This window comes from Drosophila guanche, unplaced genomic scaffold, assembly GCF_900245975.1.
Source record: "Drosophila guanche unplaced genomic scaffold, DGUA_6, whole genome shotgun sequence".
Classification (NCBI taxonomy): Eukaryota; Metazoa; Arthropoda; class Insecta; order Diptera; family Drosophilidae; genus Drosophila; species Drosophila guanche.
Genome location: NW_022995746.1, coordinates 573,830 through 601,807, shown reverse-complemented (window position 1 = coordinate 601,807; position 27,978 = coordinate 573,830). Strand labels below are relative to the sequence as shown.

The window sequence follows — 27,978 nt, the reverse complement described above, 5'->3', positions numbered from 1 at the left end:
CAAAGAGCCGAAACGAAGCGACAAAACGAACCGCAAACACGCACGAGCAACGGAGAAACGAACACGAAACAGCAGCAGCAGCAGCAGCAGCAGCAGCAACAACAACAAACACCCGCACCAACCGACCGAACGACATTCGTCCAACACGACTGAAAGGTACGCTCAGTGCGACACCGAACGTCGTACCTGTTGTGTGTGTTGTGTTTGAGAGTTTGAGTTGCAATTGCCACTGAGCGTGGAGTGGAGTCTCGCATCGAGTTTGCTAGCTGTTTGTGCGGTGTTCTGGCAGCTGATCCAGAGACCATAGAAAACTACAACGGAAAATATTCAACCAGCAACAGTTATCTGCCTCGACAGAGATCTAATTGAACAATAACACAGAAGCAGCAACCCCTAAACAGCAGAACCTAAAACTCGTCACAAAGGGAGAACGAGCAGCACCAGCAGCAAACATGTTTGAAGTCGCCTGCCTGATGTTCATCTGTCCTTGGCTCATACTCGTCGCCCTCATGCTTATCGCCATGACTGTACTCTAGAGGGAGACAACAGAAGAGGAGCAGCGCAGAGCCGCCATCAGAATGTAGATTGACCCAAATGGATGGTGGTGGATGGGTGGATGGATGGGCCACACAAATTGCAACATCTTTTGGCAATGTGCCCGCATCATCAGCTCTCAGCATCGAAAACGAACAAAAGAATTTGCTTACTTTGTCACCCAAATATTCCTATGAAGATGTGCTTTGATTGTTTTTAGTTTCTGTTCTTTGTTTTGTTTTGTTTTCTTTTTTAAGGAGTGAATTGTGATTGAAATGTAGTTTAAGAGCTTACTTGTACCTAATATTGTATATAAACGTACTTTTAATTATGCATTAAGCTTGGAAAATAAACTGCTAAGGCATACAAAAATAATTGTATACTGGGTGGGGGAAGAGGTGAACACACTTAAAACTTATTGCCTGTGGAATACATAATTCTTTGGTTAATTTTAATTCATTTAGCCTTTAAAAACCAGTTTAAAGCAAGCGTTGATTCGCTCTACTGGTGCGGTAGCCAGTAATCCGACACGTTGTTTTGTTAATAAACAAATAAGCAACAAGCAAGCAGAAACAGCGAGGGAACAACAGAAAATTGCAAAAATACCCTAGCAGAAATATGAAGAGGGTTTATGGGGCTGTAGAAAATCTAACAATATTAAGCACGGATTATTATGAATTATATATTAAAAATAATTGAAGATTGCCCTCAAAATTATGCCCAAAGAGACACATAATTTTAATTGCATTGAAAAAGGAAATCAAAGAAATTAGTCAACCACCTCCCACCCACAGCTGGGTTGCTCAATGAGCTTTTTCAATCTATCACGCCCCTCACACTCCCTAAACAAAGGTCTTTCGAAATCGAACAAATGTCATATACAAACATGTTTATATGGTAAAAGCCCCCGCACGTTATCTGGACAGTTGTCGTATCTATTGAGCGATAAGCAAGCAAAGGCTAATTTGGGTTATGACTTAGCCCAATTAAAGTAGCTCCCAAAAGGCTGCCTAGAAGAGGTTTACTTTTCGCCAGTCAACTTCCAGATATTTTAAATCTGCCTAAGAAACTTTGAGGCAAGCTTCCCCTGAGCGATCACAAAATATTTCGCCACGTACTTGTTAAAAAAATAGTGAAAGTTTGGTCACAAAAATAAAAGTGTAAAATAATTACAGCTGCAGTTTTCGTCTCTACCACTTTGGGGTCTCTCTTGGCAACGTCCATCACACAACGTGCGTCAGCGCGTTAAAAATAAATCATAAGAGAAACAAAAGAGTTGCTCAAATCAGTCATGAAAATGAATCAAACACAAACATAAATACACACAAGGCACACAATTTAAATCAAACATAAACAAGACCAGAGTCAAAATCCAGATCTTTGTTTGCGCTTAAATTTGTAAGATTTATTTTTCATATTTCGTTTGTAGGCAAACAAGAGAAGTTTTCTCTTTGGCTGAGGATTGGATTTGAGTGTCAATGAACCTCATTAGCAAATGGAGGAACGGAACATTCACTGGCAAAAGAATGTATTTAATTTACTTGGGCTTTTAGGGCAAATGTTAACCAAAGCTTAAAGTTTCGATCGCTTTAATTCAGCTTAAACCATAATTCATTTATTCGTAATACTGAGCTTCCAAGGCCCGCACCCTCGCACACACTGACAGGTGTCAAAGCTCCCCCTCTCCCACCACCCTAAGATAATCCCCAACCTCTTCTAGTCAACCAATTAGCGTTGTCTTTTGTTTTGGTCACATTCCAATTGCTTTCTGCCTCTTGTGCAAACGAGCAAATATTTTGACTGCGTTGATGTTTAACCAACGAATACGAAGGCGCGCAGCGCAAATGTTGACCCATTGATGACTGGCTAAGGTGAACTGACGAAATTCCCGTACTTTTGACTCACTTTTTGAACAGTGTCGAGTGACTCTATGAGGTCCGGGGTGTGTGCCTGCCATATGCAACAATTCGTGGAAAAGTTCGCTCTCGGCAAAGACACATTCGAGACGACACATCGCGTGTCTGGGGGCACAGCACAACAGGCAATTTTAGTAATGAAGGTGGCAGGGTGCAGGTCTAGGACTGGGACTTGGACTTGGTGGGTGCTAGAGCAGTGCAATCACCTCCGGAACGGAACGAGTCCTTTTTGTGGGTCAGCAGGACCTGCAACAGTTGTGGCTTGGGCCTGGGGAGTATACATTTTGAATGTTTACAATTTATCGTGCTGCAAATGTGTCTGTGTGCCTTGCCTTTGGCGTTTGCCTTTAGCTTTTTCCTGCATTTGCATTTGCATCCCGCCGCAATGGGCACTGTGAACTCGTAGTTCCGGTCGTCGAGTCAACACGGGCCTCAGTTCATTGCTCTAATTTTTGCAACAACAATGGCGGAATATATTGAATGGTCGAGCTGCAAGCGAACCAAACCGAAGCGGCACGGCACGTTCTCTGATATTATAATTTTTGTTATATGAGTGTACCCTGTAGCAGAGAGAGAGGAGCGGGGTATGTTGTGTTAATGGTTGATGAGAGCTTACTAAAAGGATGGCTTGCTAAGGATTTTAATGAGAATTACAGATGGCCACCACAGGCAGGACTCACATATAGCTATTTTTCTATTATTTTCTCATTAGTTGAACCCTCTTAAAGGGTATCTTCCACTCGTGATCCTCTACTACACTGTGGCTCCTTCTTGCGTGATTTTTTTTCTTTGCTTTTCGGCTTTTATCGCTGGCCATAAAATCACACAATTTCGCACATAATTAAATGCAAAATGGCATAGAAAATGGGCAGCCGCTGGGGCTGGCCAAAATCAAGTTACAACTAATCATCATTTCAGCGTTGTTTTCCACATTTCCACATTTCCACATTTTTCTTTTCTTTATTTTTTTGTGCGGTTATTGCGGTTGCAGTTTCTGTTGCTTTGAAGTTTTTCGATTGCTTCGGGTGCTGCGATTGTTGCAGTTTTTGCCTCTACAATTATTCGAAATGGGCGGCAACACTTTTCTTTTCTTTTGGCCGGGCATTTTGGGCTTGTCATGGAGGTTGGAGGTTGGACTGTGGCTGTTGCTGTTGCTGTTGCTGTGAATTGGCTGACTGGGGGGCATGCAATGACCTGCTTTGGGTCTTGGGAACTATTAAAAACACATAAATACAATATTTATAAATTGATTGCTTAAAGGTTCATTTTGTCATGGAACTTATGCGCAGCCAAGAGTTTCAATCAACAGAAAGTGTATCACAGTCTTGCACCTGGCACGTTTTGCACCATAATTGCCACCAAATCGAGCAATTTTATCCATAATGCTGCAACCATCAAAATTGCATGGCCTGGAAGTTTCATAAGAATTTCCTTGGATTATGCAAAAAATAAAACAGCAAAAATAAAGTGCAAATTTGTCTTTGTCCGCGGCTTTCGCTGTCTTTTGTTTGCTCCTCGTGTCGCCACAGTGTCTGCCACGTCCTCTCTCAGTGGCAACCCGACACCATAATGAACTAAAGTATTCTAGAAAATTGAGTTGTCAACTGTTTTCCCCCTACCCAACACCCACCACATCTTGGCTCTCTTTTGCTTTTGCTTCTGGCCACTAATGATTCCAGCTTGTGGCTTCCCCCAACCGAAAGGTTGCCTAAACTGTGGCTCACCTTTCTTTAGCCAGAGCCAAACCGCCTCCCCTCTGTCTTCCGGCTCATTAGACTGACCAAATAAACGCCGCTAAATGGCCAAACGGCAATTGCTTTTCCACGTGACTGTTTCTCGTCTCGGCTTCTGTTTAACATTCGCCACGTGGCTGTCTGTTGGGAAACTGAAGGCAATTACACTTGTATCTTTGGCTTGGGTCAACCAGGTTCAACCCAATAAAATGTCTAAAAGTGACAAAGGGTCAAACTTTTGGTGGAAGATTGATTGAGCGTTTAACTTAAGAAAAAGTTTAGGTTTAGGTTATCTGATGGGTTAACAACCCATCGATACAAGAGGAAAGTTACCCTTTCATTCATCAAACTATATTTAAATGATTGGTTAATGTCCCACAATCACTTCCCCACCTAATCCCTCTAGGAACACACGCTGCTACAGCAATCATACTTAATCTAGCAGCAATCTGCCAACTACTTTGACATTTCGCATCACAGTCCAAATCCAAAGCAGTTTTCAGCCCACACCTGGTGCTACACCCTGAGCCTTGAAAATATCAACCGATCTGCGATCGTTCTGCCTTGCATACAAAGTCGCAGCTGTCGCATCACTGCCGAGCGTTGCTAAAGTTCAATCGGAATCTGTCAAGTCGAGGCACCGGCACCGGCACGCCTCCTAATGCTTTTAATTGCGCACACTGTACGGGGCTTATGCAACCATTTCTCAGCCAGAAATATTCTAGGGGGAAACACAACACGACGATTAAAGTAATTAAAAGCCAGAGACGTTAATCGATGCGAACAAACGGCCAGGCCGCAAAGAAGCCACAACAAAAGTGAAATTCGACATGCCACACACGATAGACAACAGAATATATGAACATTTAAGCGAATTGTTATCAGAGAGGCAAGATCGCGTTCAGATTGCGAAGAGAACGCATGGGCGTACCCATCGTTAAACTGCATTTTGGTTGTAGCCTCCCTCGCGCTGTAATAGGAGCTTCCACTTTAATGAAATATGGCATTGGGGCACACGTGTCGTTAGTCAGTGCATATTCCCATTCACCCTTAACCCTCCTCCTCTCTCCCAATAGACACTTTAAGTGGCAGCCATTTAAATGTAATTTGCCGCACATTGCAATGCAGTGCAAAAAATAAAATAAAGGAAAGGAAAAATGTAACTATGGCCGCAGGGGTTGCCTGGGTTGGGGGATGGGCTAAGAAATTAACGATTTCCAGTGAACGAACGACTGAACGACTGAACGAGTGAACGATGTGCTGCCAGACATTATGGCGTCGACATTCAGCTCTCTCGCTGTGTGTCTATGGCCCGGGCCTGGCTCTGCCTTGTCAACGCTGCTCTTCGCCCTGTCCATGTCCATGTCCATGTCCATGTCTCTGTCTATTTCTATTGTTAATGCTAATGTAATCACATCGATTAGTGTGTGTACTGCCTGTGCCTAGACAGTCAGGGTTCTTCTACAACTTCCTTATGGACTCTATTTATGGTTATTATAGTTCATGAACTGTCTGGAAAGGGCCAGGAAGCATGGATTTGGACCAAGCCTGAGCCTGAGCCACGGACCAGCTAGAGAAAATAATAATTTACACATTTTTTAGGCTCATCTGACTCTGATTGATGGATTTTTAATTAGTGGCTATCGCAAATTGAAACAGCGAAATTTTATTGAAATAAAAACCCATTTTCAATGACATTTGTACAAAATTTGTTTCACTCTTTTTTGGCCATGATTTGTGGGATTTTTATTTTAAAGAGAAGATTTGGCAATGCTACGCTTTAAAACTCAAAGGTTTCGAGCTCTTTCTTGCGTGGAATTGCGAAAAGTTGTGCCTCTTGATTGGATAATAATTGGGCAGGCGATTCAAATTGAGTTACATTCAACTTTTGATGGGTATAAACTTTCTTTGATAAATATTTAAGGATTATTTTAATGATGATGTGCTCAAGATGAAGCTGCTTATTTATGGCTTCTCTTTTTATGCACATTATTTAGTGTTTAATCCTATATTTTTATAGCTTTGTTGCACAACTTACCCCTCAGTCCCACAAGGAGTTTTTAATATGATTTTGACATACCTGAAAATCAGAGAATATTTATTTAAGTTAGTAAACATTTCACGGGCTTACGTAAAAGGCTTTTGAATTGGGTTACAAATTGTAATATTTGTTGTTGCAAAAACCCCAGAAAACAACCAGCAATCAATAAATTATAAATAAGTCTGAATTTATGTGCGATCTGTGCTTCGTGTCTAAAAATAAAATGTGAATGTGAAATGTGAAATTGTGCAAAATAAACAAATATAATAAACAAAAACCCACAAATCTTCAATCGAGTGTAGGCAATAATTTGAAATGACTTGACAAGATATGCTTATGGTAAAGAAGAGGTTATTTTTTTGTGCAGACAAAGAATGATCTCAGCGTTGAAGATGAAGTGTGCCACACCACAGAATGCCTGAAGCTCCACCTCCCTCCTGCTGCTGCTCCTCATCTCAAGTGCTCGAAGCAAACACAATGAGCGAATGTGAGAGAGAAATCTTCAGGCCAGACCAGACGAGACGGGCCAAAGAGTAAACAAGAAGAATCTGCCTCAAGAGAGAGATCTGCTTCTTAGCCAACATCCATTACACTTGGCCGTAAAGAGACTCTCGTCTGAACAATGGCCCCACGGCCTAAACCATTTTCAGAAGATAATTGTGTGGTGTGGTTTGCGAAGTGTTCACTTTGGGGATACTCTTTGTTAGCAGGGGGGAGTGCTTATTGTAATGAATAAATTAATGTATGACAAGTTTATGTTGTCATGTGTAAATATCGAGTTAATGTCTCTGTAGTTTGAAAAAGATCCCACTGAAACCCTTAGCTATTGCTTCCTTTCATATCTAAACACAATCCCCAAACGATCCAACTGCAAAGTGTATCCGAACCATCGACTCCCAAGCCTACGGCGGCCTTCCTTTCTTTCTTTATTCTTTATTTTTGTTATTTTTCTTTACTTAAATATTATTTTTGGCATGTTTAGCGGCTTTTTCGGTGCGGTTTTTGCCGTATTTTGTTGGGATTTTGTTTTGTTTTTTGGGCATTGTGTTTTGGTCTGCTGGCTGCAAGCATTTTTTGTGCCAAAAATAAATGCTGACATCATCCGCAGCCGCCACAAAACGTCGGCAATGAATCGAGAGCCTCACTTTTATTTTATGGATGGAGACGCGAACACGGTAAGAGGGGAGGCACCAAACATAATACAAAATGTTGTACATTTCTCTCTCTCTCTCTTTGAGTGAGTTAAAGGCAAAGTTCTTGGGAGTTGATGCCTAATTGAAATTCTATATGGACTGCGAGTCGGGGAGTCCATTCCATTTCATTCCGCCCTTCCAAACATGTAAGAAAAGAAAGGAACTGCCGAGGGAGAGTCCCAGAGTCCAGAGAGCTCTCTCCGGATTGTTGACCTTGAACTTGAGTGAGTGTTTCTCTTAGATAAGCCTTGGCTTGGCACTGGAAGCCAGTCCAACAACTTCTCTGCCTTTACTTTTACTTTGTTTTTTGTTTTGTTGTTTTTGAGTGCATTTGCATTGCATTTTTGGGAATGTGGAAACAAAGTGAGATAAAAGAGCTCTGCGATATTTATCCTTTGGGACTGTACTTATACTGCTGCTTGGGGTTTATAAGGCTTCTGTTGCTTCTTTTCGATGTAAGTTATGGATCAACATAATCCAATTCAAAAAGTATCATAAACAATCATCGATGATTCCCTCTGTACACTTTCCTCTCTGTAGATAACACATTCAAGCCACAAGTTGTCTGTGAATTATCTTCCCATACAGCAACTCCAAATAAATAACTTTAACTGGAAGGGAGGAAATTATTCCGAGCAACTTTAATTGAAAACTTTATCTCGGGGGTATGGCGTGGTGTTTCCTGACTAATCATCCAATTGCTTGGGTTTTCCTTTTGTGGCGTACATTTAATAACTTAACTTTTCAGCGAGCAATGAGCTCCGCTCTTTCCTGCTGCGACTTTTCAATAGTTTTTTTGCACTGGAGCTCTATTTATTTTGACACCGCAAAAGACAAATTCCTTAGCGAACTTTTCGCCATTTATAGAAATATTTTTGCGACTCACCAAAACTTAGGGAATTGTCTCACTCTCTCGCTGTGGGGAGGCCTAAAAATATAATGCGCCATTTCTTAACAAAGCCTCGCCTTTGTGGGGGGTTTGTTTGGGGCAAAGGCCCCCCGAAGACCCTTTTTCTTCTTTTTTGTTGCGCAGTTTGGCGGCAAGAAATTGCGTTGTGGCCACCTAAAGAAATTGCTTTTTTATTGCTTATGAGGCAACAAATGCTAACGCATCATCATCATAATGATCATGATCATAATCATAATCATCATCACCACCATCGGTGGGGCAAGAACATAAGCGAATAAATGCACGATACACGACAGCCAAAGAATTACAAGCGAGAGAGAGAGAAGTCAAGTTTAGGTATGACATCATGGGCCAAAACCCGATTCCGATTCCGATTGCGATTCCGATCCCAAAGTCAAATTCGCACAAAGATTTTAAATGCGTTGAATGTTGATTGAATAGTTTGTGGAGCGAAAAAAGCGGCAAGGGAACGGAATACAACGTCCTGCCTTTGCACAGATTGGATTTTATTTTATAATTAAGCAAAAGGAAAAAGAAATAAAAGGAAGGCAGACCTGAAGGGCTTTATAAATTGCTCTGGCCCACGGAAAGAATGCATTTTGAGATTGCTTCATGAATCACCCAACTGACGAATGACGCAACGCATTTGAAGGTTCAAGACAGAATGTTTAATTCATTTTGCAAAGGGCAGGGAAACATTCAAGAAATTAGAGACTCATCAAAGTGGATGAGTGGAAAAAACTAAGAGAACTTTCAGTGAGATTAAAAACTAAACTGAAAGATGGTGTAGATATGATTTATGTGTGGAATGAGTGTGGAATTCTTTTAGTATTTTTAAATATATTTGTTGTATGGTTAAACTTTTCTTTATTGTTTGAATACAATTTTCTAAATCAAGCTGCAATATTTGACCATCAAAATCAATGTTAAATCATGCCGATAATGTGCAAAAAACATTTATTTTTTGACAGCTTTTACCAACTCCGATGTGTAAGCAGTTTTAGTAAAGAATTTCATTGACATTTATGGAATTTTTCGTGCAACATGTAAGTCAGACACCAAGAGGCAAGCAGTTGGAACACATTTAAGACACAGGCAGATAGTAGACAGATTAAATATATAATATATAATCTCTATAAAATAGAGAAAGACACACACAGACAGGTGGTAGATAGAAAATAGAAAGAGACAGTTACAGTTACAGTTAGAGGAAACATAGAAACACAGAGAAAACAGAACCCACAACCAGAGAGGATGAGAAAAAAGAGTCAACCCCAGCACCGACCTGTTGACTCCAGAATTTTTTGTGTTGACATCCCCCAAAATGGAACCGGATGCTGTGGCAGCTGCAGCCACAGCGGCAAAAACTGTGGCACATTCCAGCGGCGAGCGTGCACGACCCGCTGCATGGGGTGGCACTTGCAAACGCTGGAGGGCAGGATCATAACTGAAGGATAAGCGAGATGCGGGATGCGCGGATGCAGCATTTGGTGGGTGTAGGGCTGGGTGTCCCGTTGTCTGGACGGGCGAGGATAGCGTCGTGTCCGGCGAGCTGGCATAGAACGGCGAATAGGGATGGGCATAGATCGAGGGACTGGCACTGAAGGCCGTCACATAGTTGACACCGCCCGATGAGCCGCCCATCCTCTGCGAATGATGATGCTGCGGCAGGTGCTGCGGACTGTTCCCAGCACTATTCGGTATGGGTATGGATCGACTCGCCCGACTCTGATGGTATATCGTGGGCGAGAACTGATCGATGGCCTCCTCATAGTCCTCATCGGCATTGCCACTGGGAGTGGTATATAAATTCGTATCGCTGGCCCTGACAATCGAGGGCCACAGCGACTCATCCACACAGAACGAACTGCGACCCGACTGTGATTTGTTGTAGTAATACAGACTTGGGTTTAATCGATGGACATCGTGGGGTCCTCCTATATGGGGATTGCTAAAGGCCCTTTTCCGATTGCTGTTGGCGGTTGGCATAAAGCTGTGTTTTTGGTTTGGTATTTTTGGTATTTTCATAGGACAGTGTTGCAAAAGGCGAAAACAAAAAGTAAAAAAATAGAAAAACAAATTGGAAGTATAAGAAGTGGTGGAAGAAGCCAAAGAAGATACATAGATATATTTTTAATTAGATTTAGAATTTTGAATTTTTCCAATTGTCAAATTATAATATATTTTTGCTTACAGTTTCGTTGGACTTGGGTGGGGTAGGAAGGGGTGTGGGGTAGTGGCAAGCAACTGAAGTCGAGTTTAATGTTGCCTTATGGGCATCATATCAGTGATCAAGTCGTGATTTTTGAAAGTGAACTGTGATCGGGGATTGAACGGTGGGGGAGGGTTGATTGGGAATGACCAGTGACAAATTGATAATAATTCCAATTTTTGCAATTTCTGCTTTTGCTAAATAATTTGGTTTAGAATGTATTTTAACTGAAAGAAAATTATATGCAATTTATGTGAAATTCAAATATTTTATTCCAAATTCCATCAAATCAGAATTTCTCAACCAAAATGATAACTAAACTTCCAACTTCACTCAGATAAAAACTCAATCTCAAACTTCATTTCCACTTAATTTCCAACACAGAAAAAAAACAGGGGAAATTGTGTAGATTATGCAACATTTGCTGCAACATGTCGATGCGCTCCAATTCGCGGCATAAACAACCCACTGGGAGGGAGAGTGCAACCATCCACTACTACAGATGATGGATGTGGCATGCCCCATGCAATTTATGCGTTGAAAATGAAAAATAGCAAAAAAACACAAGCAAAAAAGAGAAACGCAAAAAAATATCATGAAAATTGTCAGTTACTTTGTTGCACATTCAGTGGGAGGAGTGCAGCATCCACTTAGAACAGCCAATTAATTTCCTTGGAATATGCTACAGAGAAACATTTCCTCTCCACTCCGTTTGATCTGTGCCACATAGTGACGACAACACAACTTCATTTGGGGCCAGGCCACCCTTCTTCCTTATTGCCAGCCAGCTCGAGATGATATTCCTCCAAAATGTGAACGCATAAATTAAATGCAACAAGGCATGGGGCAAAGGGAGGGAGGTCTACTTGGGGACCAACAGCAGATAAATGGGGATTTGGCGACAAAACTTTGCTGCAGGCCACAGAAAAAGTCTTCTTTAGATTTGTTGGTGTTTTTTTTTCCATGCACATATCCGGGTATAAACGAGGAGCACTAACAGAATAGCAACACCACCAACAGAACAGGGAGAGAGTCAGAGAGAGCAGCAGCAGCAACCAGAACAACAAAAGACAGGGGCGTACCTAGCAATGTAAAGGGGATTGAACATTCATTTAAATCAAAGCCTTGTGAAAGGGGAAATTTCACAGCAAGAAAAAAGAACATACGCAGCATGCGGGGGTGTAAACCACGAGTGGGGTTCAAGAACAACCAACCTTACGTACGCCTCTGGCAGAAACTGCGTAGACCTACAAATACAGACGTACAGACACATCGACGCAAAAGAACAGCAATTACAAGACTAACCCGAAGGCAGGCAACAACAGTGCACGGGAGCAGAGCAAAGAGAATGCAAGAATTGAATCAACAACTGAAGCCAGGTAGCTAGCTTTGCCAAAGCTGAGTACGTAGCAGGTAAGGAGATCTCGAAGGGAAGCTTCTCTCCCTCCCCCAAAGCACATCACAGCATAAAAACGAAAGTGAAACTAGCAACTAAGACAGCGGCTCTGGGATTGGCACACCTTGTACCTGATGACTTGATTTTACGTCGTAAAGCAACAACTAAAAGGCCACAGCACAGCACCGATATGCATAGATGGAGCAGTAGTCGAAGCTTGTAATACACTTTCAGTTCGATTATACACATACACGTACGGTGGCTGTAACTTTTTTAATGCATAGTAATTTTTGGTTGGATTATCTCCTAAATTTATATTTCAACAGCGACCATCTTCAAACCAAAATTAATAATGGCAAGAACTTTATTTCTTCGGCTTTGCTTTCAGCGTTGCAAAACCTTGCTTAAAATCATGCAACCATTTGAAAGGGCATAAAGACAGCTGCAGTCCAGCCGCAAAAGCAAACACAACAAAGACCAAAACTGTTTTTATTGCACTTTTTCACTCTCTCTCTTTTCCCTTCGCTTTGCGGATCATCCGCTACAGTAATTTTGTTTCCCCTGCATTTCGAGCTTTTGTGGTTTTCCGTTTTGTGACTGCAGCAACAATTTTTCTTCTGGAAGTTTAACTTTTGTCGTGTTTTTTTGTGTGTGTTGTGTGTTGTGTGTGCTGTGCAAACATTTTAATTTTTAATTTCAAGTTGCAGGAAACTTTTTAATGTGACCCCAGAGTTCAAAGATAATCTAGCTTTTTGAGGAGAAGAACTGTAAAAAAGTAGAACGGAAATGGTAAAAGCAGAGCAGTGGAAAATAAACAGGAATTGGAACTACTTCCCGGCACCATGCAAAAGATGGGTTGATTGAAAACTGAGGATATACTACACATTTCACATATTCACAGAAGTGATTCAGCTTAAGACATTATTTAAATCTATTACAAAATATCGACAGACATCAAAGCTCTTGCTAACTCATTTTTCTATGCCTTGTCATTATCTGACAATTTTTTTTTAAATTTTATTTATCACAATTACCGACTTCCTTCCTTCCTAAAGAAAACGCGTCGTCACACCAAGTCCAAGTATTTCCTTCCTGACCACTCAAAAAACTTGACTTTTCACCATAGTTTCCCCAGAGTCCTCCCCCCTAAAAGTACAGTGTCATCCTTTCATCACTCCCAACTGAATTGTCATCATCCTTTCTTTCTCTTTACATCTTACATAACAACAACAATGGAAGATTAGCATAAAATGCACAACAAAATGTGGGAAAAATTGTGAAAATCTCTTTGAAAACTATGGACAATAGTGAGTCAAAGCAGCAGCAGTGTTGTTTTCATGTGCCACTGCAGTGTGCCACACTCTGCTGTATTGTTAAGGCAACAACAAATTAAATGCACATTACATGCAACTATTCCACTTCCCAAAGGCCCCCAACCCTCCTCCTCACCTCTCCCCGCTCCCTTTCAACTTTTCATCTATGTGGCATTGTGTTTTCCACTCTTTGTTGTTATTATTGTTGCTGCTGCCACTGTTCAGTATGTCGTACAAAAAAACAGCCAACTAGGAAATAAAAGTTTTCAAAAAAGAAAAGCGAAAACTCATGAAAAGTATACCATTTTGGAGCATGCGATTTTGTATACACTTTCAGCGAGAGCTTTTACAAGTGCTCAAAAGAGAATGCCAAAAGACAAAGAGAAGAGCAGCATTATGGTAGGGTTGGTTAATGGAGAACCTCCATGCTCCCTTCTTGAGGATAAAGAACATTCCAAAATTGCAAATTAAATTTATTTTGCTGTCCATTAAAAGCTTATATACTCCTCCTTATATCAGGGTACACCTTAAGTCTGTTGCTGTTTTTTGGTGAAAAATTAGGTGAATGGAGCTGCTAAGCCAAGGAAAATCCTCAGCAGCAGCTGGTGAGAGCGGGAGCGAGGCTGCTAGGCCGCCAAAACGGGAGCCCCACGAAAACTGCGATCGCAGATAAGACAACCAAATAAAAAAAAAACGTTGAAAAGAAATTTTGCAGTCAGTTCGCAGATAGCCAGAGAAAAGTAGTGGAACTCGGGGTCGGGTTAGCGCGGTAAATTAATCGCTTTACCGTTTTGTTTTCGCAGTTTATCGGCGAATTTTCATCGCTCGATGCTTCGATGCTGCCTTTTTGGCCACTTTTACCGCGCGCCAAAGCCCAAAATTTATTTGCCAATTGTTTTTCATTTATTTCTATTTACGTAATCTGATGTTCACAATGTTTTCGGGTTTCTCGGTTCGCTTCGGTTTTCGACGTTTTCGGGTTTCTGTGGACTCTGATTTGACAGCACAATTAGCTTGAAAGGACAGCATAAAGAGAAAGAGACAGCGACAGATAGAGAGGAAGAGAAAAGACAACAAATACTTAAAGTTAAGTGTAGAAAATATGTTTATATCCGCATGACAATGGACTTGAAATTGTAACTAAAGGTTCGCTAGGATTTATGAGAAGAAATCTACTAATGTATACGTTCAAATAATCTCTGAGGATCAAATCTCTGCAGGCCATAAATAAGGACTCGTATGGGAAATAGTTGACTAGTATTGGGAGATCCTAAAATGTTATTGAAATCTTAAATGGATCGATTGTAATGAAGGAAGAACGTTATTAGTATGGCTCCAACTTCAAATGCAAAAATGTTTCATTCCAAAATGATAAAAGAACCTCTTGATGGTGCTGCTATCTGTCGCACAATTTCCGGTCATAGTCAAACTTTGAAAAACTTCCAGTCAGCACAGAGATATGAAATAAAATCACATAAAAAAGTCTGTCTGACAGGCTGTCGCTTCCCCCTAAAACTGTGTATTTTATTTGCTTGATAAAATGCCTATCGCCAGAAACTTTAAACCCTTTTTTTTTAGGGAAATTTATAAGTCCAGTTGCCATGCAGATATAATACCCAAAATTATAATTATTGAATTTGGATGCTAGGCTAGTTTTATTTACAAGTTAGTTGGCGATTCATGTAATAAATTATTATGATGCAGGAAGGACAGCGATAAACAGAGCGATAGAGAGAGATAGATAGAAAGTGGATAATGTTTTCTTTGATGCGGCGGTGGGGAGAAGGTTTACATAGTACTCACACACACATAGACAACGTTTAAGACTTGCAATCAATTTGCTTACCTGCAAATAAAAGAGAAAACAAATTGATTAGTTAATTGTCGAAATCATTTAATTGTACAGAACAAAATTGGAATATATTACTTTATATTTAAGTTGGTTCCACAACTGCAAAACCACTGCTTGTATGAAATGAACTGCTTGCTTTTCCAAACTTATAGTTCTCTAACAATCCGCTGGAGGGCGTGTGCATACAATTAGTGAACTGCTTGCCAGAAACTGCTTTAAGAAATCAAGGTGCATTGTCTTCACCTAGTGGCAGACTGCTTCCTGCTTGCTTACAATTAATGTTTTTTCAACTGCTTGCCTTAAGCAGCACACAGTTATGCTCAAACTGTAGCAGATGGCGCTGATGTGCCGTTTGGTTTGCTTCTCTGCTAAGTTGGTACACTTACAAAATTGTACACTAGCTGGCGCCAGTGTACTTCAAAACACCCATGTGGAGTATAATTTACAGTCCACCATCCACATGAAAACTGCTTGCTTTCTGTTAAAAGTTGCTCATGTTTAAAAATTGGTTTAAAAATGCCCATAAAATAGATAAAACCGAAACGCAATAAAATAAATGTGTTGCCATTTTTGTTGTTGTCGCGGCTTTAGACGCAATTGACTCTGCCGACGCTTCAGCTGCTGCTGTTTCTCTCGCTGTCTCGCTGTCTCTCTATCTCCCTCATTATCTTTTTTCGTTTTTGTTTTGCAGGCGAAGTAGCAGCGAAAAATGGCAACAAATACAAACAGGGCGATAATGTGCACAATGCACAAAGGCGATCAATAACAACAACAAGAAAAGGGTGAGCAGCGAGTAAAAGCGAAGGAATGAGCATGGAATAGCAGAGGCCAATAACAATAACAAAACAAAACAAAACAGACGCAACGATAGAATGCAATTAGAAGACGTACAAATGTGCAAAAGGCGGGCAAAGAAACAGTCACAGAGTGAGAGAGTGTGAGAACACACTCACGTGTGTAATCAGCAGAAAAACCTTGTACGAGCGAGGGGCAGGGGGGAGCAAAGAGAGAGCATAGCAAGAGATAAGAAGCTAAATGAGAGCAAATAAGAATTTACTGTGGATCTCTCTCTCTCTCTCTCTTGGTCTGTCTCTCTTTTAGAGCTTTACTTGTTTTGTTTTTGTCATGCATTATTGCTCTCTCCCTCCCGCTCTAGAGCTCGCTCACTATCGCCATCTCCTTCACTATTAAAAATAGCAATTTGCGCACTATTTTTAAATGTTTTGAAAATTGTTTAATTTATTTATTTTTTGTTATTTGTCCACTTCGGTTTGTTGTTGCTGTCAATCACAAGCAAAAACGAAAATACAAGCACAAAAGGAAAGAGCGATTAGGGAGGGGGTGTAACGAATTAAGGTGTACCCTAGTTGGGGTGCAATATGGAAATTATTTATTTCGAATTTATATTATGTAAGGAACACCAAACCAAATATCAGAAAGAGGTATACAGATGTGGTGGGAAATTACTTTTATTTGTGGCAAACCTCCTCTACAACTGTACATCCCATATACCCCACAGAGTTACAGGGTAATTCACATTCCGCCAAGCGCAAGAGAATTGGCACTACATTTGCCTCCCCGCTCTGTGGAATTCTGGGGGCTGTACTACAACACACGCCCCTTCCGATAGCTATCTCTGCCACACCACACCGTCCTATAGTATACGAATTCGCCTAAGCGCCTTGGCGCCAACTGACAAACGACAAAATCTATTATATTCCTATTCACATTTCTATCTATTTTTTTGTGTTCTTCGTGTTTAAAGCCTCAGACTACTACTTGGTTTTATATATTGTATGTACTGCGTACTGCGGGGGGAATTCACGTAAGACAAGCATAATCGATGGCCTGCCTGGTGCTGCGCCTGTCGCCTCTTATCACAAGCAAGTTGATAAGAGGCAAGCAAAAAAAGAAAGAAAGAAAGAAACACACAAAAAATAAAAATGAGCGTGCAGCAATGAAGCGAAATTTAATTTCCCCAATTGATAAATACGCAACGAAAAAAAAAGAGATTTCGTTTTTGCAACACTTCCGGGGAAGAGTAAAATATTTATGCAGATTTTCCTGTGAATTTTATATTCCTAGTTCAAGTCTGGCAGATATATCAGTACACTCCATAGAGGTTCTGCAAACCTTATCTAATTTCTCCTTTCCCTACATAGCTTTTCCTACAAGAATACTCCCCGAAGTGACAATCAATATTCTGTGTTGACGTTCGAGTGGTTACTAGGGAGAGCCAAAAATGGAGTAATATTTTATTTACTGATTAATTTGACAATGCGATAAAGGAATTATTGCCTGTCCAAATGATTGTGTCATTAAAGACGTAATACTTTTAAATCGTTTTGATATTTACGAGGTTCTTTTTATCCCTCTTTATATAAAAAAGATGTCAGTGATTTGTTTCAAAATTTGTTGACACAGTTTTAAAAAAAACGATACTCATTCTGGCATGGAACAAATCATTTCTATCCCTCGTTAAACTTCCTGCTTCCAGATCCTCCTTCTCCATCCACCAACCTTCAGCTCTAAACCCCATTTAAGACGCAACCAAACATTACCAGATTCCCATCGGAAGAACACAGTTTGCTGTTGCCATTTATAGATTTATAGATAGAAAAAACCTGACCATACCTAAAATAGCAACAACTAGGAATTCCTCAAGCACACAAAATGTGCAATAAACAACAAAGCAACAACCAGCCAGGAAGCACAGCGAGAGCGAGTAATAACAGTTGTAAAATTGCAAATGTTTTTTTTTGTTTTTTGCTAATTTTTTAATGACTTGATCGCAATCAAGGCCGCCTCACTTCAATCCGTAATAGCCATAAACACAAATCATTAAATTGTTAAAAATAAATTCAACAAAAACCAACCAATCAATAGATCGTTTTTGCCTGGCCTCCATTTACCTTTTTTGGAAAGCACACAAACAAAATAGAAACATTTCTCAAGGCACAAGAAAATTTCAGAAAATGCAATTTCCCTATTGATTTATGGTTTTATGCCTTTGAAATTGTATCTCATACATATGCACAAGGCACCCTGTGCGGAAACCATTTTGGCAATGACAAATTGACCGATCGCAAGGCAGAAGCAATACACAAAATAGACAACAAAATAAAACATAAAGGAATCGGCTCTTCCGACATCATCGTTGAGACGAGGAAGACTACGATTACATTTTTATAGAATAAGAGAAGGGAACATTTGCTCTGAGATACGAGATACGCTTAATCCTTAATTCTGAAAGGGCTCTTTGAACATCTGGCTTTCGACAGCCATTAAACGCCAGAGCTGGAAGAAATTAGTCTGCCATAAATATACTTAGACTCCCGTTTGCCATTAATTTCTCGATTTAATATCCCATCAAAATGTTACGATATACCGAGCCCAGCCTACTTTAGTTCTCTTTGCCTACAGGGTATAATAAATTTACCGAAAGACATTGCAAAAATTCTCATTTAATTTGTATTTTTCGATGCGCCTGCCTGCCCCATTCGTTGCATCGTTGTCGCGTCGCTTCGCATCGGTGGCAAACAATTTTATTTATTTAATTTTAATTTATTTTCTTGTTCTGTTTTTGCTCAGTCCCTGACAAAATGCATGTCTCTATTTCGATGCCCCGAATGTGTCTCTCTCTTCGACAAAACAATAATTAGGCAAAGTAAATAAATTAATTTTGCATTTTCGCGCGTGAACAAAATTAATGGGAAATTAATGGAGCGACAAGGCGTCTGCTGCTGCTACGTCGAATCGCCCAGCCATATCCATTATGGCCATATATCCACCAGACAGTCCTCTCACTCACTTATACAATTTGCCAAGTGTTTGGTTGCATTTTAATTTCCAATTTATTAATTGGCAGTGCCAGTCCTGTGCCAGTGCCAGTGCCAGACAGAAAGTGATTAAGAGTGGACCTGAGTGCAATGGAACTCAACTCTCTGTCTGTCTGTGATTCATGCAATGAGTACTTCCACTTATTATGGAACGAGTGCATTGATTGCAGGGGATAATAGTGGGATTAGTTGGAGGGAAGAATCATTTCTGGTAATTAGTAAGAGCGGATTTGCCTTTCAACAAGTTAATAAACTGATATTTGACTCTTTACTTAATAAACTTATGAGCCATCCAAAGGCGTATCCCTTCATTGAATCATTCTTATAAATAAATCCAATATTTATTTGACAAAATCATCCCTTTTATATTATAGAAATTATAGAAAGAGTTCAAGGCGCCCACGCACGCCCGTATTATAATTAACTTCCTCTGTCCCTACGCGAGTGCCAATGACTGTTCTCTCTGCGTGTGTGTGTGTGTGTGTGCGTGTGCGTGTGTGGATGCCATGTGGGCGTTGTCATCGTCGCCAAGAAACAGCTGTTGCCCGCTGACTCCACACAGCTGGTTTGTGGTCGTCTCTCTGTTGCTGAGTCAAAAAGTGGCAAACAAAGAGAAGGCGCCCATGGGTGGAGCAGCGAAGAGGGAAGGGTAGGCAATGGAGTTGCTGCAAGTGGAAATCAGTGGGGTGAGGAGTAGCAGAAATGAGTGTGTGTGGATGATGATGACTAATAAACACTCATTCCACAACACAGAGCCACTCATTCAAACAGTGGCAAACAAACAGCAACAAACAAAACAATAAAACACGAAAGAAACACAAACTAAGCCGAGGGAGTCGCGGGTTTAGATACCCTACCCTGGGGGGCTGTGATGAAAAAACCAACCAAATGATGGCCTCAGAAGTAAAACAACAACCTGCAAAAGGCTGATTTTATATCCCAGAAAGTATACATTTTACAAACTCCCATCCCAAACTATCATTACCTCTCCTCGCCAGAAGGGTATCCAAAACAAGCAGCTGCTAAAAATAAAAAATTCAAACTAAAAACCGGCAAAATAGCCAAAGAAACGAAAAGAGCGAGCAGAGCAACCCCCAGACAAAGAAAAAACCGGCTCAAAACTATCCACATAAAATAAATGAAAAAATGGCGAAAATTATAAAAACAAATGCAAAAAAAGACTTATAAAAGCAACAACAAAAACATTGCACGAAGCTGGTGGAATTTTTTCATTTTCTTTTTTTAATGGCGAGTGCGAAACGATCGTCGGAGAAGTTGTACAAAAATTATTATTGCCATTTCTTTAACAGTATTTTCATGAGAAGGCCACAAACAAAAACAAATTAAATTATGCGAATGTTGTTGGAGGGTTTGAAGAGAGAGGGAGGGTACGGTTAATGGAAGAATGGGAGAAGAGAACATGGAATAAGGGAGATTACAGTTTTTGATTAATAAACGCAAGATTATGCTGCCCAAAGCAGACAGAAGTTGTTTAATTTTTGCCGGGTTTTTGGGAAGAGAATTTCAGTGGAGAAAATAAGTGGAAAAATTAGAAGAATGCAAGAAATTGGGAGGCGCATTGCAGCTTGTACTACTCTATACAAATTTATAAACAAAACGTAAAGGAATAACGAAACAATTAAAGAACAGCAATTAGAGACAAAAACAACTCGGTAATCATTTCAATAATTAATACGAATCCCCATGCCCCTTTCCAGTTGTTAAACATTTTTCATATGTATATTAAAACAAAATATTTCCTTAATTGAAACAGACAAGCAACAATATTATTTCAAAACTCATGACTAAAACCAAAAAAATGCATTAAACAAAAATACTTTGTTGGTGGCCAATTTTTTGTTCAGGGGAATTTCCCCATTCTGCTGCTGCGTGGGAGTCCAAATAATAATTCGAGCAGACACAAGACATACAGAAGACATTTGTGGCCAATAGAGAATCCCTCAGTGTTAATTAAAATTCAGTTCCACAAAGTTCTCCAACGTTCTGCGCTAATTAATGGAAATGCAAAATGTAAGCAAAAGATTTAGGAGGAATGTGAAAGGAAAACGAGTTTGATTTTTCTGATTTGATAAGGAGATTCTTTGTGCCAAGTCATTTGGAAATTTAAATGCCAAAAATTATCTTGGATAGAAAACAACAACCGTTTGATGCAACAAAATCTTTCATAGAAAAGATCTCTAAATAGAACAGAGAATGGAAAGAAGATTAAGCGCAATATCACAAATATCTCTATGAATGAAAGGCAGCAAGAAAAGAACAGAAAAGAAAACACAAAAATAATTAAAGAATTGAATGGAAAAGGAATAGGAATGGGAATGAGCTTGAGAGCGAGATTGTAAATGCAATCCAGAGAACGTGGAGAAAGAGAAGGAAGATAGAGAAAGAGAGCGACAAAAGCTTAGCTTAGTGGAACGGAAATGAATCGAATGCCAATAAAGGGAACAACAAATTGTTCCCTGTGTGTGAGTCAGTGATAAAGAGGGAATTCAATAAAATAAAATAACATAAAATAAATCAACTAGAAATTTGCATATATTTTCCACGTTCGTTGAACTGCTCCCCCCACTGCCGCTCTCTAGCAACAAATTAGGTGCGAAAATACAATTTGAGAGGGAAACAATTCTCTAACGCCTAATGATGACGACGACGGCTATGCCTAACCGTATTAGGAACACAAAATGCCTGATAACAGAAATGCATTTTGTCACGCACATTTTTTGTTTGTGTGTTGTTTAGGAGCCGCTTTGAGGGTTCAACAGTCCCCACCATACCACCCCTCCTCCCTCAATCAGTGTAGCATTTTCCAGGGCACACTTGTGGATCCTCCAGACTAAAAAGACGAAGGTTTTGGGGGTGCCACAAATGCGTCAATCGGTCGAGGCCATTGACTAGGAGCCACCAAGAATGGCGAGAATGGGTTCATTCACTTTGTTTTTGTATATGGAAATGTTTATGGCAATAATTGATTGATTTATTGAATTGCATTGGAAGCAGGTGGATCCGATATGATTTATTTCCATTTCCGAAACGCTTTCAGTTACTTCTTTTCTTTAAATGGCATTGGGGGCATCCATTTCCCACTTTACCTCACAGGAAATACTTTGCACAATTGCTGGCTAATTTCCAAAACAACCGCCCCGTCTCTGGATGATGGAGTGAAAGATGCTAATTAAAGGAAAGGTGCCATAAAAAAGAGATGTAAGCTCGTTTTTACACACTTTTCCTGTCTGCAACTTTCACGTACAACTTTTAGCTGATTTTCACCCAACACCTTTTGACATTTTCCCCCTGTTTAGCGCCCCTTCATTTTCCAAGCCTTCTCCAACATTTTCCCTACACTCTTTTATTGATTTTCAGTTCGAGTAACTTTACAGCCAACTACGACAAAACGATGAAAGCAAGTGAGGAAATTGCGTTTCAGTTGCAGTCGTCGTCGAGCCTTCTCTCCAAAATGCAAATCCATAATCAACTTTCTGCGATTTGTTTGTTTTCCCACACACACACACACACAATACCCAACAACACAGACACACGATAATAATTTCTCTCTTTTTTACCATTTCTCTGGTTATTTTTCGCTGTCAAGGTCGTTCTTGGGTACCTCCGACCGACGACTATCCATCCCCCATTCTCCCAATCGTTCTAGGTGTTCCGGTAACAGTTTTCCTGTGGTCGAAGCAGACATTTCCAGGGGGAACTATAACTGAAAAGAGGCCCTAGCACCAAAGAAGCAAACAAGAGTCTTGCAGCAGATCAAACTAATTACCAGACCAAGTACCTAAAAAGTTCTCTTTTGTTACAAGAACATTCTGTGCTCCTCAAAAAATCGCCCACTGTATCAAGTGGTGCGGAACAACCCAAACATACCCCAAACTACACCAAACGTACAAATTCCAACCCCCTTCAATTTGGTCTCGCTTGTTGGTTCGATTTTGTTGCCTTTGTTTACATCCTATCTGCTGTCTCTCCTTTGTTTTAGCCCAAAAAAGTATCAAATTAAGTTTGACATGCAAAATGGAGCAACGTAAATTGGATACCACTTAGACTCTTACGAGTATATAGGGTCTGGGTTATTATTTATCAAAAGACAAGGAAGTAATTAATGGGGAATGTCCAAGCATTGTTTGTTTATGCTGTTCCCATTTAATATAAGTGTTTCATCAAGTAAAGTATTTAGTGGAATGGTTCTCTGATGGTAAAACAAAAAAACATTTCATGCTCTCTGATGCAATTCGATTTTAATAATAATTTGTAATATTAACAAACATTGCAATTTGAGTAAATCCCATACAAAGTTATCTAATAGAAACATTTATTTTGTATTGTTATTATCAGTAAAATTACATTCACAACAAATCTTACACTTTGATGATATTAGGGATACTCATTGTTATTTTAAAAGTCATTACTCTTTGAAGACTTGAAATGCTTCATGCATTTTGCATTCTCTGCACATAAAACCATTCAAATAATTGCGATTATTGACCCACTGTGCTCTGTAGACAGCATCGAACCCACAAGGGACAGAGACAGACTGAGAGAGAGCACCAAAAGTGCCTGCTGTCTGGCTGTTGGGGGTGGGAGAGGACTGCTGCAGTGTGTACAAATTTATGAGCAAATAAATAATTCCTTGATATTGTGTTTGTGATTTTACTTTTTTTTTTGCCGATTCTTTGTTATTTTTCTCGGTCTTCTCGGTATTTAAATCATGTGCTCGGGCTCCGGCGGTCTCCTGTCACCACAACCGTCTCTCTGTCCATCATCCCATCTCCTTCTCTCTCTCTCTTTCATTCAGTCTCGTCTATAAGATCACAAGCCAAGTGACGTCTATCAATAATTTCCTTTTCTTTATTTTATTTTCATTTCTTTTCTATTTAATTTGCCTTTTTTATGTATTTTTTTTGCTGCTGCTGTAATTTCTTGCTCTCTTTTTCCACTCTCTGCAGGGATTGGTCTTATTTTATTTCTCTCTCGTAGCCTGTGCGAATTTGACTTGCAAATGTAAAATAAGTCAACACCCAAAGTCAAAGCCAATCATCCATCAATCAATCAATTCGTGCGGACAACGGACACATTTGCATGAAGAGGCGCCCATAAATCAATAAAAATGCCGCTTCCACGGCCTGTCAAGACTTCAATTCGTAGTCGTCTTCGTCTCCTTCTTCTTATTTTTCACACCAGAAATGCCCGAAACATGTGAAAGAGAAGTGTCAATTGTAGGAGGAGAACACAAGAGCTGCGAGGAAAATTTTAGACAAGCAAACTGTAACATGCCGAAGAGTAAATGCTCTTGCAAATGCTCTTAGTGAAAACCGAACTTTTGTTTCATGAAAATAAATTATTCCTTGAGGATCATCATTCTTCAGTTATTTTATCATAGTTTTAAGGGGTATTCCATTTCGCAATTTTCGAGCGTTGAAAGTTCTCTGCACTCCTTCTCTCCTCTCCACTACTCTGTCACGAAGCTCTGTAGAGCAGCGACCCTTGAACAGTGTGTCAAGTGTTCGTCACCGTCTTCGTTCCCGTCAGCACCACCGTTGCCGTTGCTGTTGCCCGCACATGGAAACACCTGTTCAACATTTCAGCTCTGTTCGGGTTCCCATCGCTGCCTCCCTCCCATCAGTGCCCAACAACAGTGGGGCAGGTTGCGAGCCGTGAGGTATTTTTTGATAATGATTAGAAAGCAGCAGCAACTCGCACTAGCCTGGCAACAGGAGGAATTCGTTATAATTTCGTTCGGGTTAATGGAGATGGAATTCATTTGGAACTATTTGCGAAATTTATATTTAGAATATGCCAAAAGATAAATAGATTCAGTTACGAGTGAAGAGTTATTTTATTGAAAATTAAAGATTAATAGTTTCGGGTGGAAAAATTATATAATTGTAACATGGGAACTTTAGAGAATTGTACCATAGAAACGGGTGTGGCCACTTATTTGATTAAATATAGAGAAAAATGCGGAATAACAATACATATGTAAATTTTAACATTTGTTTCTTGAGCTATCCATATCCAAGCTTATATCCTAGCCACTCGTTTACATTATGCTTTCGCATTATGCACAAGCCATCAATGGGTTAAGCATCATCATCCACTTGAATGAAGGCAACATTGTTGCAGGCCAGACAGGCACAGACATGCACGACGATGACACCGCCCCTCTCCCTCTCTCACACCGACACATCACTGCCTTATCCGAATGAGCAAGCTCGTGGCGTTAAATGGGAAAGCAAACAACAACAAAAACGAGATGGAAAAAAAATTGCAAAAAAGGTGCTAAAAAAGTTGCCGCGCAAAAAAACATAAAAAATTGATTCAGCTAGAGAAATTTCGTTGCAAAAATGTTTAAATTTTTGGAATGATACGATAGAGGGAGAGAAGAGTTAGCGGGTGCACAACAGAGAGGGAAAGAGCGACGAAGCGAGTGAGCATGAATTAAATCTAATTTATTCATTGACTTCAATCAACGCATGAGAGAAAGACTGTGCTGCCGCTCCGCTCTGTCTGGCTTTATGAGCGAGGAGAGTGGTGCGAATGTGAGCGCGGGAGAGCGAGAACATGTGAAAAATAAAAATGCCACGCGCAGCAGAGTTTATTTTTAAGCAACAACAACGCATTATAATAACAGCAACAACTACAACAAGAGAAGAAATAGTCGCACATTGATAGGCGATGCTTCATAGACCCCTCCCCCCACACCACCCACCGTACAACAATGAAGAGAGCATGACACTAGACACTGACGAGGGGGATTTGGTCGGCGGTCGGTCGGTAGTCGTATAAAAATCCACTTCAATATTTGTGTCTATTTTTAGACACGCAAGACACGAGAAGGCGATACGAACGCATGACCGTTGTGGGGTGTGTGTGCGCACGTCAGAGAGTGAGTGAGCAAGAAAGAGAGAACGGCCTCTGAGAGAAGAGAGTGGTTTGAGGCAAAATTGTTGTAATGCGCGTCGCCGGCCAACGATCGCAAGATCTGCAGTAACAACAAATACAAATGCAGAAAGCTCTCACTGCATCGATTGGCATGCATGTGTGTGCGAGTAAGTGTCTGTGTTTTGACGATGCGACGCGACGCGACGTCAAGGCGCCGCTGTCTGTGTGGCTGTTGTTGCTTCTGTAATCATTCAGCTTTGATGTGGTTAAGCCTGTATGACACTTTCTTTTAAATTGTAATGAATGGGGGAGTGGGTTTTAGAGAAAGAGTGGGAGTGAGCATAGTAGAGCAACTAAAATGCGAGTGGAACATTGCAAAAGTGTAAGATTATTTTTTTGAATGAGTCCAATTCTGTAAAGTGCTAAGGTATTGTCATACGCCCTATACAAACCAGACCGAACCGTGCTTATGAATTGTGGCTCTGGTAATAGCTTGGGAATTGGAACTAAATTTTCAAAGCAATTTCCACATTTATATTAATAAATACTTATTACTGATAATTAACAAAAATAGTTCGCAATTTTGTTATAGTAAAATATAGCTTGTAAATAGATTTCATCATCATCATCAATTAGAAAGTTGTTTGCGAGCGCATGGCGCCAAGCACACCTTACGTGCGTCCCTCCCCCTCCCCAAAACGGCATCGAATTTCCCAGCGAAGGTCAAGCTGTGTGTTTTTGGATTTGTTACATTTTCCCTCTCGACCCCCTCCCGCTTTTATTTGTTGTAAAAACGAATTATTTACAGTTTTTACTACATTTTTTCGTTTGTTACTTTACAATATTTTTCACAGTGCTCATAAGGCGAAGCTCATTTTAGCGTTAAGCGTGGGCTCTTATGTAACTAATGCACTGGGGTGGGTTGGGGTGTGGTGTGTTGTGTGGCCTGTGTCTACGAGGGTTACATGCCTCCTCTATATGGCACATCTTCAAATGTAAACGAGACGAAAATACATAATATATTTGTACATTTTTTGTGTTTTTGTTGTATCCCCTGCAGGGGATATGCATGAGGAAATGAATTATGAAACAATTTAGGAGGCGTGTGCACATTATGTTCTAGGAAATGTATCAAACAAATCTATAAAACATGAAACGCAGAGGAATTTACAATTTAAGCGAAATTAATGTACATTTTTAAATGGTTTTCATAAGTTTCATATCCTCCCTTTAGATCCTAAATCTAAAATTTTTCCACATCCTAATCCATGGGCTGCTTGTTTCCAAGAATTTTTTCTTGAAACTCATCTATCTTTTCCAGGTAAAATATATTAGTAATTGTAATGTGTTTGCCCAAAAGATAGGCGCCACAATTGTTGACATTTGATAATTGTAAAGAGTTCCATGAGCCGATTATTTCACTCATAATTGATTCACCTTTGTTTTGACTTTTTACAGATTGCGGGTGCCGGCTATAATATAGAGAAATTGAAGAAGAATGACTCAGCACACAGCATACGCAAGAGTATCAAGAAATATAAATATTCCACTCTCGCTAGTCATCCGATCTAATCTATGGAAAGAAGTAGAAGTTACGTAGCAACAGTAGATATTTCTGAGATTTTTCGTGCGGCCAGCAGTGTTGGTGATTAGCTTTTGGAGAAATCGTGCTTCTCAGAAGGTGGAACAGCGTGGAACGATGGATAAAATAATTGTGGAAAGAAGCGACTGTAAATGTATTTTCTATAAGATACTTTTCAGGAACTCTGGATAAACATGTTATCGAGACAAAAACAAAATCTCCTACGAAATACATTTCTCTCGTACAAAATCCAGCTTTATCCAACTTGAAATTCGCAACACCCGAAAACCTTTGTTTGAAAATTTCCCCACTCTTTCTCTCTGCCCCCTAACAGCCTGTTGTCTCAGCTGTTTTTATGGCTTTTTAGCTACAGATATGCAGATACATTTGCACAATCTGTTGGCTCGACAAGTGGGTGGAACAATTTGGTTCGGGCAAATAGATTTTATACACACGCACACACACACGCATACATATAAACAAATATTCCATATAAATTAGATAAACAATTGATGCACGATGGGCAATGGAGGCTCGCAGAAGGGGGGGAAACA

At 40.1% G+C, this 27,978-nt stretch overlaps 1 protein-coding gene across 4 annotated transcripts in view; it reads right to left on the bottom strand.

The window, feature by feature from the left end:
* Positions 1-27,978, bottom strand: part of LOC117582373 (protein bunched, class 2/F/G isoform) — a 100,136-nt gene that overhangs the window by 55,912 nt on the left and 16,246 nt on the right. The window contains exon 3 of one of the 4 annotated variants that reach the window (XM_034270033.1): positions 9,613-10,320. The exons of 2 other annotated variants lie outside the window; for them this stretch is intronic. In XM_034270033.1, coding sequence (XP_034125924.1) covers positions 9,613-10,320 — 708 coding nt within the window. Of the gene's footprint in view, positions 1-6,221; positions 6,264-9,612; positions 10,321-27,978 lie in introns of all 4 variants that reach the window. One more of the 4 variants, XM_034270034.1, reaches the window with a different exon arrangement.